The sequence below is a fragment of the Aethalodelphis obliquidens genome, unplaced genomic scaffold, assembly GCF_003676395.1.
Source record: "Aethalodelphis obliquidens isolate GAN/ISIS:26980383/991018 unplaced genomic scaffold, ASM367639v1 scaffold38, whole genome shotgun sequence".
NCBI lineage: Eukaryota > Metazoa > Chordata > Mammalia > Artiodactyla > Delphinidae > Aethalodelphis > Aethalodelphis obliquidens.
The window spans coordinates 17,499,844-17,517,184 of NW_020837982.1; the positions used below are offsets into that span (position 1 = coordinate 17,499,844).

At 47.5% G+C, this 17,341-nt stretch overlaps 1 protein-coding gene across 6 annotated transcripts in view; it reads left to right on the top strand.

Annotated features, from left to right (window-relative positions):
• Positions 1-6,618, top strand: part of AKAP10 (A-kinase anchoring protein 10) — a 54,164-nt gene extending 47,546 nt beyond the window's left edge. For 3 of the 6 annotated variants that reach the window (XM_027131138.1, XM_027131139.1, XM_027131145.1), the window contains 3 exons: positions 819-871; positions 1,491-1,586; positions 6,353-6,618. In XM_027131138.1, coding sequence (XP_026986939.1) covers positions 819-871; positions 1,491-1,586; positions 6,353-6,385 — 182 coding nt within the window. In that variant the 3' untranslated portion in view covers positions 6,386-6,618. Of the gene's footprint in view, positions 1-818; positions 872-1,490; positions 1,587-4,919 lie in introns of all 6 variants that reach the window. The other 3 variants (XM_027131140.1, XM_027131143.1, XM_027131144.1) reach the window with 3 other exon arrangements.
• Positions 6,619-17,341: the final 10,723 nt, after the last annotated feature.

The following is a 17,341-nucleotide window of genomic DNA, read 5'->3' on the forward strand; positions in this document are numbered from 1 at the left end:
CAGGTTTTGTTTTTTTTCATGAATGCTGCAGTTTACTATAGCATATCCCAGTCATTGAACTAATCAGGATCTTGCCTAAGAAATAATCTACCAACCACTTGGTTTAAGGCAAAGTTAGGATGTGAGCCTATATGTATTAATGAAAGGATAAGCTGTGTATTTTATACCTGGAAATAGAGGCTAGCCTACGTCCTTGGTGACTCCTCAGCATCTAGAGTACAGATGTAGATAGACTTGTGTGTCTCCTGGGAAGTTGAGGTGTATTATGGCCTGGACAGAGCATGGCTGTTTAAAACTCTGATCTTACCCAGCAAATTTACACAGACCAGAGATCCAGCATGTAGCGGCATAATCTGCACTGGAAGCCCTTTTGTATAGGAGCTGATCCAAAAGATTTATATACATGACATCTCCTGATGTATTGCTAGATTCTTATCTCAAGACCAGATCCTGGTCATGGTTTTATTTGATCTTTGAATGTTTACTGCAGATTTAACACTAGATGATAGTTTCTTTCATCAAGTGAGGAGAATAGAAGAAACATCTAGAGCTCTAAAACAGCTTTTCAAAGTTTTTCAAACCATAATATTTGCAAGTTAAATACTCTGCTATGGAGCCAATATAATCAGTTTTTATTAATGGTAATATTCCTTAATTTTGGGGTAAGGTTGTACCCCAAAAATAGTATCTTTTAAAAAAGATACATCTTTAAAAAAAGAATATCTTTTAAAAGCTGGGAAATAGATGTTTATATAAGAGCATTTTTTAATGTAAAATTACGCATGAGGTCTACATTCAACTTTGGCTTTGTTTACTAGGATCCATGTTCTCTCAAGCTATGAAGAAATGGGTGCAAGGAAATACTGATGAGGTAAATTCTACTTTTAGTGTAAACAGATTCCTGTTTATAAGGGACACTTACTCTAAGCAAGGTTTCGAGTTTTCTCTTTCCTTAGCTCCCTTGCTTAAGCAGCATGGTACATCGCTGCTTCCTTATCTAGGAGATAACAAGAAGGGGTTGGCCCTCCGTAGCATCTCACAGTTGCCTGGTAGAGGCAGTGGAGGTATCCTCAGTCCAGAGTCTGGCCAGTGAAAAATATCCAAGCAGTCAAGGTTCCATTAATCAGCAGAGGCACCAGTAACAGTGTAGAAACAAAAGCTCAGTGTTTCCTTCCTCACTGTGTGTTATACTTTCAGAAGTAGAGGCTTGCTTTTTGAATAGTTAAGTACATTGAAAGATGAGAGTGGAAAAAGAAAGATGTTTTGTTTTGACCACCTAACATGAAAATAGTCATGATGTCGGATAGACAGTGAAGAGCATGTTAATATATCACGACCAGAGGGTGGCCCGGGTCCTTTCATACGTGGGGACGTGCTTCTTCCCAAATAAGTAGAAATGATATGCATATACAGGTGTGTTTAGAACATTAATAATGTTTGCTTATTCTTCTAGTGAATAACCATTATCAACAGTTTAATTACTTTTATAGGCCCAGGAAGAGCTAGCTTGGAAGATTGCTAAAATGATAGTCAGTGATGTTATGCAGCAGGCACAGTGTGATCAGCCGTTAGAGAAGTCCACAAAGGTAAGGATGATTTGTGTTCTGATCTAGCGTGTGTAAAACTGAAGAGAATTAGATCCCAGAGACACAAAAATTTAAAAGGACATAAGGGAGCTTCTGCTTCTGCTGTTGAAGTGTTAACTGCTATAGGAATTGCCCTCTCATTATAAACAACTAGAAAACTGACAAACTAAATGAAACAGCTATTTCCAGATATTAGACAACACTCAGTAGAGGACTTTAATCCTTGAAAGGAAGGTAACATTGAGATGATCCCTAGTTCACTTCCTGGAAGCAGTTTCCAAAGTGTAGGGAGGACAAACTGTAAGCTTTCAATGAATTTTAAAGGATTGAAAGCATACAGTTTCTTCTCTGACCATAAAGGAATTAAACAAGAAATCAGTCACAGAAAGATATATGGAGGGAATTCCCTGGCTGTCCTGTGGTTAGGATTCTGGGCTTTCACTGCTGAGGGCCTGGGTTCAGTCCCTGGTCGGGGAGCTAGGATCTCACAAGCTGTGTGGCACAGCCAAAAAAAAATAAAAGAGAAAGAAAGATATGTGGAAAATCCCCAAATATTTTGAAATTAACATACTTCTGAGTAACCCATTAGTCAAAGGAGAAATCAAAAGGAATATTAGAAAATATTTTGGACTGAAAACACAACATAGTAGAATCTGCCCTCCCTATTCGTGGGCTCCACATCTGAAGGTTTCACATCCATGGATTCAACCAGCCACGAATCAAAAATATATTAAAAAAAAAAAAATTTCCATGAAGTTCCAAAAAGCAGAACTTGAATTTGCCATGGCCTGGCAACTATTTACATAGCATTTGCATTGAATTAGGTATTACAAGTAAGCTAGAGGTGATTTCAGATACACAGGATGAGGCGTGTAGGTTATATGCAAATACTGTGCCATTTTATGGAAGGCACTTGAGCATTCTCGGATTTCGGTATCTGCAGGGGTCCTGGAACCAATCCCCCACCATTACTAAGGGACAACTATATTTGTGGGATACTGCTAAAGCAGTTCTTATAGGTAAATTTATAGCATTAAATATTTATAATAGAAAAGAGGAAAAGTCACAGTCTTCTATCTTAAGAAACTAGAAAATGAGTAAATGAAACCCAAAGAAAGCAGAAAGAAGGAAGTAATAAAGATAAAGGTGAATCTCGATTACTTTTTTTTTTGGATCTACTAAGTCATTTACACTCTTCCATTTTGTTGTTGCCTCTTCTCTCACTTTTCCCTTTCATGTGACTTTGGTTTTTTTGTTTGGTTTTTTGTTTGTTTGTTTGTTTGTTTTTGCGGTACGCGAGCCTCTCACTGCTGTGGCCTCTCCCGTTGCGGAGCACAGGCTCCGGACGCGCAGGTCCAGCGGCCATGGCTCACGGGTCCAGCCGCTCCGCGGTATGTGGGATCCTCCCGGACCAGGGCACAAACCCCTGTCCCCTGCATCAGCAGGCGGACTCTCTGGGTTATTTTTTTTTTAAGTACTACTTTAGGAAGGAGTGAATTGAATGGATGTGATCAATCTGCCATCTTTACCTGGAGGTCAACAACAGTAATTATTAGGAAATTCTGACTTGCCCCCAACTGAATACTCTGTTTTTCTATGGCTTCACCAGCTGTGCCCACAAGAGCCACACAAATAACCCAGCAAATTGGAGGCAGCCCCTTAGCACCCCCGGTTATCTCTTCAGGCAAAGACTCCCAGTTCCTCCACCACCTTTGCTTTCTGTAACTTGAGTTGACTCACAAAGACTTCATGTGACAGGAGAACCTCTGCTCAGACTCTTTGTGAAGGTGTTAAACTCTTCTGTCTACTTTATCAGGAGTTAGGAACACTATGTTAGTTACCTATGTTCAGATGGAGGCGTGAACTTAGATTTGGGTCCAGCATCACCTTTCCTTGCTAACTTTGTAGCCAACTTTTTACTCTGTTATTACCAGAACTTGGTTTAATTTTGAACTTTTCACTGAGCTGATTCATACCAAAACTCTGTTTACTTTTGCAGACTCCATCCTCTTTTCTATGTAAGGGTGATAATTTTTGCCTATATTCACTGGCTCAGTCAAACCCAGAATAGCAAATAACATGGTAAAGGTGTATAAAGAAGTGCAAGGTAGTTATTTTTGTGCTTCCCCATTGTCATGTTGATGATCAAATGTTTGACAATATGAAAATGTTCTTTAGAAACCATTTTGGAAAGCAGATGTTTAAACTTAAGGCTTTTCATTGGAGTTGTGTGTTCAGATTTTATTACCATATGCTTTTCATTTCTAAGATACACAGATATATTTTGCGTTTAACCTTGCTAGACCTCTTTGGCTGGCCAAGATGATTGTCCTGCCTGTCCTTTAGGAATCAGCAGTGTATTGGTATGGAAAAAGCAGTAGGCCGGCAGACCTCGTTCAGTCCATTTTTAGTATGTGTGACCTTTTGCAAGTTAATTTTCTCTGGTCCCTTCGTTTCCTTATCAGTAGATCAGAGAAGTTGGACAAGAAAATCTCATAAGATCCCCTGTAATTCTCATTCCATGAATGTGTGAATGTGAGAAGTCCTGCACCCACAAAGGAGTACCCAACCCCTCTTTAACCCCTGTGGATACCTCTCTGCTTTGAATCACCTACTCTACATTTGTCTATAGAAAGCACTTGGGCATTTAATGTAAATGACCTCACAGCATTACTGAATTGTTTCATGTGTTTATGTCCCATCTCACAAATAGCAGGGACCATGTCTTCTGTGATGTTTGTTTCCTCCCCAGTGCAGTGAAAAAGAGGACTCAGCCTCAGAAGCTTGGTCTTAGGAGGCCAGAAGATCAAAGCTCTCTGTTTTCTTTCTAAAGGCTTTGGCGCATTCCATATTATGGCTCTGTCTTCATCTAATGAATCCCCTGTGGATGGTCACTTAGGTCGTTTGGGATCGTTCCCTGTTACAAACAATACTTTGATGAATGTGTATGTAAGTCTTTGCCCTCTCTTATGAGTATGCTTTAGAGTTAATTCCTAGAAGCAGAATTATCTGTCAAAAAGTAGATGTTTCGTTCTAATATCTGTTGCCAAAACGGAAAGATAAAAGCAAGTCTGGGTGCCAGTCCTCGTTATATAACCTTCAGGTGGGTTGCTTGGCCTCCTTAGGCTTCCATTCACTCAGCTGTAAATGAAGATAATTAGGGCATTTTACCTCCCGTGATTGTAGTCGGGTCCTGGCTGTCATGAGCGCTGGTATGTAGTAGGCGCTCAACCAAGTGTAAGTGTTGGTGCCCTTCTTCCTTAATCTGTGATGGTAATGTGTCACTGGTTGTAGAAATGTACCTTACCTTTTTCTTTTCCTTTCTTTCATCAGCTATGACTCAAGACCTGAGATAAAGGAAATCTGCTTTTGGAAAATAGGAGAACTTTTTTCCTTTGGTTGGATTCTTCCCCACAGCCAGTGAAAACAGAGCACTGTATTTCTTCTCACTGTTGTTCCCAAGAAAGAATGGCAGACAATCCTAGACTTCCACCGTCGGCAGAGTGTCGCGTAGACACATCTGCACATGTTGATCACACAGTGAAGGTTGTAGAGACAGAGTGGTGTTGTTTACATTACTAGAGAATTACTAGTTTTCCAATGGCAATAACCCATGTGTGGAAGAGTGTTACTCCACTGGGATAGGCAGGGGCCACACGCCATGGGAGACGCAGAGGCGTAGAGCCGGTATTTGATGCACCTCCCTTGGCGGTGACCCACCCCAACAGCATCAGACAGCGGGTACCAGAGGGGCCTCGCTTGGTCTCCTGAACAGGCAGGTGAGTCGGCCCCTCAGGAGCCAGGCAGTGCGGCACCAGCAGGTGGCTTTTCTTCCGGGGAGCGGGGTCTGCACAGAGGCATCAGTTTGGGAGGAAGCTCACGGGCCGTGAGTCAAGTCTTGGTGACGTTGTCCTCCCCTTTGGTGACAGTGTATGGTTTTCACGTTTTAATTGCTCCTGAGACGCAGTACTCTTAAAACCAGCTCCCCCGCTGCCGGAAGGACGAGCCTCTGCACTGCAAGTGGTAGGACTTGCTCCTCCGAGATTCTGGGCTCCGGTGACGTCACCTCCCCTCAGAGTACTTGTGGAAAGGGATGTGCAACAGCCATCACTCCAGTTTTCCCCTGTGGTTCCTTGAACAAAATGTTTATTCCCAGATTGTAGAGTTTTTAAAGAAGGTGGGCGGGCAGGTGTGGAGACAGAGAGGCACTCAGTTCTGACTCTCTCCTCTTCTTTGCTCTGCGCTGGGAGATGTGCAGGTTGTGGCCTTTTTCTTCTGTCTGTGGGGTAACGAGAGGCCCCTCCCTGCACTTCCACTTGGTCAGCTTCAGGGTCTGGACCGCACTGCCATGGGCGGGGCCGCCCTGTCGGCCAGCACACTCCATGCAGGCGGTGCCAGTGCTGCCTCACCACACGGACTGTTGGAGGGAAAGAACGTTCTCTTAGGTGTTACTGCTTTTGCTCAGACTTTGCAAAAAATACATATATACACATATGAATATATAATTATCACCTCTGTCCTTGAGAAAGTCTTGAATGAACAGAGAATTTATTCCACTGCAATATTTGGTTGTATAGACATGCACTGTTTCATCAACAGAAGAAGCAGAAAGGCTGTGTATGAGTTTTTGGTACTATGTACCACCTCTGTTATTCTTCTAAAGTGAAGTATTCATGTACTTAAACCATATTCTATTTAATTGTGTTTGATTTTAAAATATATATATATGAATTATATTTAAAATTGTGTCAACTTTCTGCTTTCAGGGCATTTATGGCTCCTCTGTTGGGATGTGTTGATTCTTCCCAATATTTCCATTTGCTTTACAAGAACCCAGAACATGAGCCACTCCTGGACTCAGCCTTGTGTTTGGAGCGTATGGCATAGACCTGAGGTGTTATTAGATGCATATGCTGTGATTGACTCACTTTGTTCTTTTAACAGAATATTTCCATCCACTTCACTTTGCTTCAACCTTTAAATAACAGAAAAGCAATATAAAGGTCATAGAATAAACTGTGGTTTTGGGTGACTCTTGCCTCTGCATGGTTTGAAATAACATTTTCCGTAAGACTCTAGGCTATTTAAACTAGTGCTTTCAGTTAAGATACTGTCCAGTCATGTCTTTGTGTGCGTTGTGTGCTTCGGAGCTAGAGATGTCGGTAGTTGTAAGGTTCTTAAAAGGAAAAGAATAGCAAGTTTGAGACTGGGTTACTTTTTCTGCCCCGCCCACTGTAGGACACAGAAGCAAAGTGTGGCCTGAAACTGGTAGCCAGACGAGACATATGCTCTCACGGAGCTCCTTGCGCTTATTTTCAGATTAGGATTGGAATCATCTGACCTCGAGTGCCAGGCTCTGTGTGGTGTGCCCACAAAATAGGATTCCCTGGCAGGGCTTTTATAGGTGCAGTGAATCAACTGAACATCCAGGTTTATCACGATGTTGACATCAATGCATATTGTTAAAAAAAAAAAATGTCAGTGAAAAGGGGGGTACCTTTTGTAACTGGGCGTGTCTTCATCACTCATGTAAGATGTGATGAAAATTAAAAAAACAAGTACCAACCTAGCCCAGTGAAGGGCAGTAAAACAGGGAGCAACTTTTTGTAACCTTTTCTGCTTGGGTTTCAGCTTCAGTACAAGTTTGTAAAATGCCGGTCATTTACGTTTCTGAAGCTTTGGCTAGTTCAGTAAGCATTTGGAGGGGAAGGTCGCTCTGAATAGAAAAGTACAGACGTCTTTGTTTTAAGTACTGATAGCTAAGCACTGCTGAAGCGGCGGGCGCCTCTCTCATTACCGTGCTGTGGGGCCTTTTGTACACAAGGACCTCGTCCCTCCCCTCCCCCGCACACCAGTTGATCAGACCAGGGTTGATCTTCTCCCGATCCAAACAGGCCCAGGAACATTCTTTATCCAAAGAATTTTGCAAAGGGCAGGAGACATCCCAGTCCCTGTCTGGGGTGATAGCACGTATGGGGCACTTGCAAGTCAGGACCCCTGAGCTGGTGCCACGTGGACGAGCAGAGATCTGTACGAGCAGAAATGACAGACACGAGAGCAAGTGGGTGAGAGCAGCTGCCTTGTAGCCTGGAGGTGGTGAAGGTTTCTGGCTCTAGTCCTGCATCCTTGCCGTGGACTCCATCAATTCCTCGGGTATCCTTAGGATGCACTTTGGCTTTTTAAAAGTCAGTCTCAAGGGAGTTTTTCCTTTGCACAACCAAAAGGACCTTGACTACAGTACTACCAGATTGATGTAATCACTAATGATCGCATGTGCTCAGCATGTTTGCAAAATACTGGTGAATTCTGGAGAATTTTTCTTCAGTAAACCTTCCTTGGTCATTTTGTATATTCTCTCAAAATGGAATCCTAAACTCACGGAACTGAAAGACACTCCCTCATTTTTCCAGGGGGGAGTTACTCAGGCCTGGGAAAAGGGCAGGTCTTTGGCCTTTTGTCGGATGGTCACCTTCTGGACCAGGGCCTTTGCACGCTTCCCAACTTCCTTCTGAAGGATAAACACCATTCCCACTTTCAGCACCTACAATAAAACCCAGAAATAGAAGGGCATTTCTGTTAATGAGTGATAAAAACTTCAAATGAGGGAGGGCAATGATTATCACAAACTTTGTAAGTGCTGACCATTTCTACGTACTAGGCAAGGTGTCTGGCCTTTGGCTGGGGCCGGAAGTAGGAGTAAGTTCCAGCAGGACGTTCAAGGTTACAGCTTCAAAGACCCACCAGGACAGCTGCTGTGTGGGGCCCTCTGCAGATGAGCCTGGCACGCCGCGGAGGCCTCTGCTTGGGCTCAAGAGTAGGAAGTGGGGTCCTACGCGGACTCGGGGGGTGGGTGGAAAGGGCCAGCAAAAGCCTGGAGGGCGTTCGTGACCACGGAGGAAAGCCCGTCTGCTGCCTGTCAGTCGGAGTTGGAGCTCTTCCCGCTTCGTGGTTCATGCCAACGGGTGTTTCCTCGTCTGGTCCCTCCACGCTGCCTGCTCTGGCTGGCGCACTGCCCGGGCACGGTGGGGCACCCACGGGGCTGCTCCTCAGCTGCCCCCGAGGGAGCACTCGTGAGCCCAGGCAGGGGTGGCTGGACCCTGTCGGCGGTGGGCGGGCAGGTGCCCGGATAGAGTGGCTTCCATTCAGCCAAAGACAGCTGCCATTTGCCAAGGAGCAAGTGAGGGTTGTGACAGTGGCGTTTCCTCGGACGCCTGACTCCCCGATCTTGAGTAGCCGCCAGGCTTAGCCCGAAATGATCCCAAGCCGGCCTCCACCTCCATCCCGGTAAGAACCCCACCTGCGGGCACCTCATGGAACGGCTCGAGCTGGGCCTCCAGACCAAGCAGAGCTCCCCGTCTTGGCAAAGGGCCCTTTGTTCTTTCTAATGAGAGAGCTGCCGGGTTAGCAGATGTTCACCTACAAAGTGTTGATGGTGCAGGGACGCAGGAAGGGGTAAAAACCTCTGGGCCCCCTGGAGCTTCCATTCTACCGAGGAGGTAGAGGTTGGAGCTTCATCTGAAGTGGGTGCTGGTATTTTTCACTCAAGACAGCCCTTTGTTTTTTGTTTTTATTTTTTTAATTTTTTTTTTGCGGTACGCGGGCCTCTCACTGCTGTGGCCTCTCCCGTTGCGGAGCACAGGCTCCGGACTCGCAGGCTCAGCACCCATGGCTCACGGGCCCAGCCGCTCCGTGGCATGTGGGATCTTCCCGGACCGGGGCACGAACCTGTGTCCCCTGCATCGGCAGGCGGACCCTCAACCACTGCGCCACCAGGGAAGCCCCAAGACAGCCATTTGAGCCAGTGATTTAACACCCTCCCAAAGCCCTTCCTGGCAGAGGTCACCAGGTTTAGTGACCTCTTGCCCGCGCCCTTCCACGTGCCCCCAGAGGGCCGGTGGCTGTGCGGCTCCATTTCCTCGCCGTCACCTGGCTGACAGCGAGGGGTGGGCACCTTGACCCCGGGCCCTTCAGGCTGCTCTCTGATTCGGGTGGGCCTAGGAGCAGCCACAGCCCCGTGGGGCTCTCTGTAGAGCTCCGGGAAATGTGGAGCCTTAGAAGCTAGAAACAAGGGGACCAATGTAGAGTTATTACACGCAGGTGATATAAAAACCCCAAGCTTGGAAAACCCAGCTCCCTACTGAGCTGATGCCAAGAGGTGATCAGCCCCTCCCGAGTTCTCCTTTCACGAGAATAACCAGCACTTGTGTACTTGCCGTGTGCCGGCCTCTCTCAGGTAACCCGTGTGACAGTCTTCTAAGTGTGTACTTTTCCCTCGTTGTAAATGAGGAGACTGAGGCTCTGGAGGCAAAGGAATTCTCCAGGGGAATCAAGTCCAGGCAGCCATTAAAAACATTCCATTAGCTCAAAGCAGCGGTTCTTAACACTTGCGTGTGCATCAGGATCCCCTGCAGAACATGTTAAGATGGATTGCTGGGCCTCCACCCCTCCCCCCTGCCCACAGTTTCTGAGTTGGTAGGTCTAGGGTGGAGCCTGAGAATGTGGATTTTAGCAAATTCCCAGCTGCTGCTGCTCACGAGACCACACTTTTGAGAATCACGGCCTTAGAACCTCTCCTGTAAATTGGGAAACACATGTTTTCATTCCCTTTTATTGGACCACAGAAGTGTAATTTGAGATCTATTACTCATTCACTCAGGCACATAAATCCTTTATCAGTATTCAGGTATTTGTCAAAGCCGAGGGGACCCAGACGCCAACCCGCTGTCTCATTGCCTGGGCAGGTCTGAGGCCGTCCAGGCAGGCGTCTCCCCCGGGGGTGCGGCTTGGAAGAGGCCCAGACCAGCCTCAGCCCCCAGTGCATTTGCTGGGGACAGTGCACGTATCCTCCCTTCAGGGCTGAGTCCGGGCTGGTGGGTCACACCAGGGTCCCGGTGGAAGCTTTTGCACAAATCCTGCCTGGTCCACTTCCTTCCAGCTTGTCCCCCAGGTCCTCGATGCCACCTGCCCCTGAGGCCCTGACCAGGCCTCTCCTGCCCCCTCTCCATTGCTGCCTCTTTTCAGGTCCCTCCCGCAGGGCTCGGGTGCCTTGTTCCCCTTCCTCTGTCTTCTCCCTTCAGCACACGCTTCCTGGGGGCCAGCTGTGGGTGTGTCCCCAGAGCAGACACTGCCCACCCTCCTTGCTGCCTAGGAAACAAACCCTGACGCATTGCTGGGGGCAGCCTAGGTGGACCCGAGGTTCGTGGACTCCTGATTGCAGTCTTGCCCTGGAACATGCCCACTGTTTGTTCCCTCAAGACTGTACCCTCCCCTCCCCTCCCCTCCCCCAAATGGACCAGGACTCCACATCAGCATCGCCCATGACTGCCCACTGCTGGCCCAGCCCTGCCATGTCTGCACTCCACATCCTCCGTTACTGCCTGAGGAGGCTGTCCTCTTATCTTCTTACCCAGCTCGGGTCCACTCACCTGCGCACAGCATGGCCAAGCCACTGACACAGGGTGAAGGAAAGTGCAGCATTTATTGTAGAACCCCAAGCAAAGAACTGGCAGCTCTTGCTCTAAAGACACAGGGCTTTCAGGGAAGGGTTTTAAAGACAGGGTGAGGGAAAAGGTCAAGGGGTGTGTGATAAGCTTGTGCACAATTCTCTGATTGGCTGGAGGTGTGGTAACAGGGTGGTGGTTCAAGAATCCCAGTCATCAGCCTTCTGGTTCCAACCTGTCTGGGGTCTGCGTGCTGGTGGTCAGCAGGCAGCTAACTTCTTCCACCTGGTGGGGGTTTCAGTATCTGCAAAACGGCTCAAGGATATGGCTCAGGATGTTATCTATAGCCCTTGAGGAACTAAAGGTCTTTTGGCTTTGTTCTCTGGCTAAACTATTCTTATTTTGTTCTGTTTGACTGTTTCCCTTTGGTTTTGCATTTTCTCACTTCTCTGATTAAATCTGCTCTTTGGACCTCGGGGAAGGCCTAGGAGGCTAAAGCTTTTCATCAGACAAGAGGTGGGGGACACGGGGGTGGGTCGTCCCGGGAAGCCCCTGCGGGGTCCTGCCCCGGCCCACTCTGGCTTTTTCTTCGGAGCTTTCATCCCTTTCTCACCCCTACCCCAGCAAACTGCACTGTCCATGACGGCGACCCCGCCTGGGGCTCTCCAGTCACACCCATGGCCAGACTGTCATCTCCTGCAACTGCTCTACCTCTGGTTTCCCCTCACATTTCAGCCCCTGGCAACCTCCAGCCATGCAAGTTTTGCAGGGTTACAGATGCCTCCTATTGGAATGGGTTGAAAGAGGAGTGAGAAGAAGCTTGCGAGTGATCCCAGGGGTTTTCCCCTCACTGTTACTAGAATTGGGCTTTGTAAACCAGCGTCAGAGAGCAAGTTCAAAAGCAATAAGTGAGTAGTTTTGTTATAAGGATGACAAGCGGGGGCTGGGGAGGACCGTGCTGATGTGGGACTTGGGTTAGTCTTCCCAGTACCAGTGTGGGACACGTGTCTCATGCATCGCAAACAACTTAGATACAAGGAGAAACACTTTGAGAAACCGTAGCTCTATCGTGATGAAGACTTTGGTGTCCCAGATGCACATATAGTGTGAATAACATTGTTACTTGAAATGTGAGATGGGGAAAAAAAGCAATATTTTGTACTGATGTATTCTTGTATATAATGTTATTTTAAATATGCATGTGTAACTAAATAAATCAGATATTATAACTAGACATCTGACTATTTTGTCAACATTCCAAAAACTTTAAACTCAGATTGATACCTTACTTTTTTTTTTTTTTTTGCGGTACGCAGGCCTCTCACTGTTGTGGCCTCTCCCGTTGCGGAGCACAGGCTCCGGATGCACAGGCTCAGCGGCCATGGCTCACGGGCCCAGCCGCTCCGCGGCATGTGGGATCTTCCCGGACCGGGGCACGAACCCGTGTCCCCTGCATCGGCAGGCGGACTCCCAACCACTGCGCCACCAGGGAAGCACGATACCCTTTTTTTTTTTTTAATTTTTTCTTTAGGAAAATTGGGGCTTGCCTTAAATATAGAATCACTTATATCATTCATTACCTCCCTGTGGTCTGCTGAAAAAATCCAAATTCCTTATTTAGCACTGAACGCCCTGGCTGACCCAGCCTCCAAGACCTTGGAACCCTAGACCCTTAGCTCCGCCTCCCCACACTCTTCCCCTGTGGGGTTCTGGAGACTTCCCCCCTACACTCTGCCTCAGGAAGCCCTTCCCCTTCGAAGACTCACTCCTCCCCCTCCTCCAAGACCCTCCCTGATGTCCGGTCCCCCTGAGTCCCCCAAGCACATCCTCACACAGCATCCAACTCGGCCTTATCGCAGCTGGGTCCTGGCCCTATCGGAGCTTTTCCCAGGGAAGGGTCCCAACCAGGGAGCATTGCCCAGGAGATGCTGGAGAAGAAAAGAGAAAGTTTGCTTTAAATGGACCAGGCCCAGGTCGTGGTCTTCCTGGGCTCATCTGCCCAGAATCGCAACCAAGGCCCCCCAAGCCTTAGGGGCTGAAGGGGTCCCTATCTGCTGGCGGCAAGAGGCTGACGTTGAGGTAGATATCTCAACCCAGGTCCAGCAGCTCACAGGTTGCCCAAGTGTCCTGAGACCCTTTCGAAGGTCTGCAAGGTCAAAACTATTTTCGTAGTAACACTAAGACGTGAATTGTCTTTTTCACTATGTGAATATTTGCATTGATGATGCAAAAGCGATGGTGACCCCCTAGCAGGAATCTGGACACACTGTGCCAGTGGTCACCGTACTCTTCTCCACCAGGCACTTGGCACTTAAATAAAGGGAGCCAGTTTCCCATAAGAGTGTCTTGATGAAGCAGTAACATTATTAATTTTATTAAATCTCAACCCTCAAGTGCCTGTTTTTAATGTTACGTGGGACAACATGGGAAGGACACAGGAAGCCCTTCTGCACAGCGAGGGGTGATGGGTGTCTCCCGGGAAGCTCTGGCCACCCGCCGTGGACCCCCATGAGAGCACACTCGACAAGCCGGTTATTCAGGCTTGGGTTTTGCGAAGACATTTTCGTGAAAATGAAGGAAGCGAGCCTATCACTTTGAGAAGAAAACACTGCCGGTATTTATTATATTATTGCCCGGGATGAAATTTGAGTTTTCAAGCAAAAACTAGAATTTTGGAAAACTGATATTCACCACGGAGGCCTTGATAGCTTCCCTTCCTGAAAGACGTTTCTGATGAGATCTAATATATGTGTGATTTATTAAAATATTGTATGATGAAATGTGTCATATTTGGAAAAGCAGCGTAACCCAATGAACCAATATTTTCCAAACGACCGACACATGATGCACAAAACAACAAGTAGGTGAAAGATTGGTTCAATGTGTGAGACCCACCCATAGGGTATGAAGGATTCCGAGATGAGAAAACTTGAGAACTGCCCCGCTGGTCCGACCTCAGGCCGGTGGAAGAAGCCACACCCAGGAGGCCAGACCTTATTTGCACCTGTGCTTGTTTGAATGAAAGTAGGTTTGATTCCACATGGTGCTATATCCTTGCTGGGGGGTCGGGCCTTTCCCTCACCTCTCTGGGCCTCTGTGCCTTCTGTAGAAACGGAGATCGTGATTCTTCTGAAACAGGTGGTGGCAGAGAGGGTTCGCTGGCACGGGAAGCATTTGGTAGTGCAGTCGGAAGGTCTGGATGACGTACGGTGAAGAGGCTGGAGAGCTAGTTTTCTTTGGTTTAATTACAAAGACAGACCCGCCCTAATCGTCTCCCAACTAAGGCTGCCCTCAGGGTGCAAATCAGCGGCTTTGTGTGCAGGCCCTGGGCTTGTGTGCAGGGGCTCCTCCTTAGAGGCAAGAGGCTTTGTTTAGAGTTGTGCTGTAATCACCAGGTGTGGGGAGAACTGCTGATCCGAGGTCTTCAGCCAGCACAGGAGGAAGTGAGCGGTCTGTCCTGAGCGCAGGGCGCCAGGCCACCTCCTCTGCCTCTGGGAGCCCCCGTCTGAGGTCAGCGGCACAGCTGGCGGGCCAGCCTCTCGGGAAGGAAGCTCGAGGAGGCTGGGAGCCTCTCTCAAAGGAAGCAAGAAGCAGAACCACAGGCAACAAGGACCAAGACTGTGCACGGGGTCTCGGAGCAGAAAAGCAGAGGTCAGCGGAACTAGATGCAAAGCCCAAGACACAGGCGAGGTCAGCCCAGCATGGGGGGTGTTGGCAGGAAGTGGATGGGGGAGCAAGCGGCCCTGCTGTCATCCCCCAGGGGACTCACCACACCTGATCTCATGAGCCCCGAGGGCCAGGGTGTCAGATTCAGGGACAGTTCACGTTGATCAAGCTCCCACAGGCTGTAACACACAAATACAGGTCAGAAGCCCTCTTACTGATTTCTGAGGAAAAGTTCAACTGTCAAAAAGTAAACCAAGGACTTCCCTGGTGGAGCAGTGGTTAAGAATCCGCCTGCCAATGCAGGGGACACAGGTTCAAGCCCTGGTCCGGGAAGATCCCACATGCTGTGGAGCAACTAAGCCAGTGTCCCACAACTCCTGAGCCCGCGAGCCACAACTACTGAGCCCGCGAGCCACAACTACTGAGCCCGCGTGCCACAACTACTGAAGCCCGCACACCTAGAGCCTGTGCTCTGCAACCGCAGAGCACAACCGCAGAGAGGCAACCGCAATGAGAAGCCCGCGCACCACAATGAGGAATAGCCCCTGCTCGCCGCAACTAGAGAAAGACCGCGCACAGCAACGAAGACTCAATGCAGCCAAAATTTAATTAATTAATTTAAAAAAAAAAAGTAAACCAAAAAGAACATTTGACACAATCCAACATGCCTTCACGATAAAAACTCTCAGCAAAATAAGCTACGAGGACATATTGTACAGCACACAGAATATAGCCAATATTTTATAATAACTATAAATGGAGGATAACATTTAAAAATTGTGAATCACGGTATCGTACACCTGTAACTTATATAATATTGTACATCAACTAGACTTCAATTTAAAAAAAAAAAACGCTCAGCAAAGTAGGAAGAGAGGGAAACTTCTCTCAACTCTGATGTTTTTCCAACCCCACAGAATGCACCACAGCAGGGGTGAGCCTCATGTCAACTCTGGGCTCTGGGTGGCGATGACGTGTCCACACAGCTTCATCAGTGGTAACAGATGTACCCTGTGGTGGGGTGTTGATGCTAGGGGAAGCTGTGCGTGCGTAGGGGCAGGGGTATGTGGGGAATCTCTGCTTTCTGCCCAATTCTTTAACTGAGATAGAGTTGACGTTTAGCATTGTGTAAGTTCAAGGGGCATGACGCGGTGATTTGATGCACTTATATTGCAACATGATTGCCACCGTAGTGCTGGCTAGTTGGCTAACACCGCGGTTGCATCATACAATCATCGTTTCTTCTAGGGGTGGGAACAACTTTCTGCTCAGTTTTGCTGCTATGATGTTGTTCTTTCCTTAAAAACCTTACAAAGGCTTCTCATCTGCCCCAGGAACCTGTGGGACCCTACAGCCTCCGGCCAGTTTTCCCTGTGACATCATCTCCAATCACTGTCCCGGGTCCACTCAGCCGCAGCCTTGCTGGGATACAGGCACACCCCTCCCTCAGGGCTTTTGTACCTGGAATTCCTCCACTCTACATGGATCACAGCCTCACTTCCTTCAGGTCTTGGCTTCGATGTCACCTCAGTGAAGTCATTCCGGGTCACCTTTTCTTAAATTGGGCGCCTCCCCCCATACTTCTTCCCTCCCTCCCAGATTTAGTTCCCTCCTTGGTCCCTGTTACTAGCTAACCTCCTAGCTATTTTATTTATCCTATTTATGGTCTGTTTCCCCCGCTAGAGAATAAGCTCCTCAAGGGTAGGCACTTTTTCCATGTCGTCTTCTCATAAACACTTGTTGGATGAATGAAGAAGTGAAGTGTACAGTGGATGAGAATGCTTGTATCAGGAGATCCTGCAAAGCCACCAGAGAGCCAAAGCCCCAGTGGTACTGAGTGAGCTGGACCAAAGCCAGGGTTACTCTCTGACCTTGGGTAACAGTGTTGGAGGCCCTCACCCATCGAGGCAACTGAAAATCCTAACCCTCTGTCTCCTTGACTCCACTTTTTTACTCTTCCTAGGTTCCCAGCCCCTCTTTGGTTGGCATAGGCTTTCTTTTCTTCCTTCCTTCCTTCCTTCCTTTCTCTTTTTTCTTTCTTTTCTTCCTTCCTTCCTTCCTTTCTTTCTTTCTTTCTTTCTTTCTTTCTTTTCTTTCTTTCTTTCTTTCTTTCTTTCTTTCTTTCTTTCTGTCTCTCTCCCCCCACCTCTCTCTCTCCCTCCCTCCCTCCCTCCCTTCCTTCCTTCCTTCCTTCCTCTTTTTTCTTTCTTTTCTTTCTTTCTTTCTTTCTTTCTTTCTTTCTTTCTTTCTTTCTTTCTTTCTTTCTTTCTTTCTTTTCTTTCTTTCTTTCTTTCTGTCTCTCTCCTCCCACCTCTCTCTCTCCCTTCCTCCCTCCCTCCCTTCCTTCCTTCCTTCCTCTCTCTCTCTTTCTCTTTCTTTCTTTTTCAGGAACTGCCAAAGTTTTCGTGTTTAACAGCACAACTGACCAAGGTCCAAGATGTGAAGTTACCGTGTTCAGGAAACATGGGGGGGCAGGGGAGGGAAATCACTCTATAAACTAACTATATCACATGTGCTGAGACAAATGCACGCTTTAGAATATAAAACATGTCCACGCATAGTAGTTGCTGCAAAAAGCCATCTGGCTTCTGTTGGCTTGTGGAAAGGGTGCTCCAGATTCCAGTGTAAATGAGCACCACTCAGCTCTTC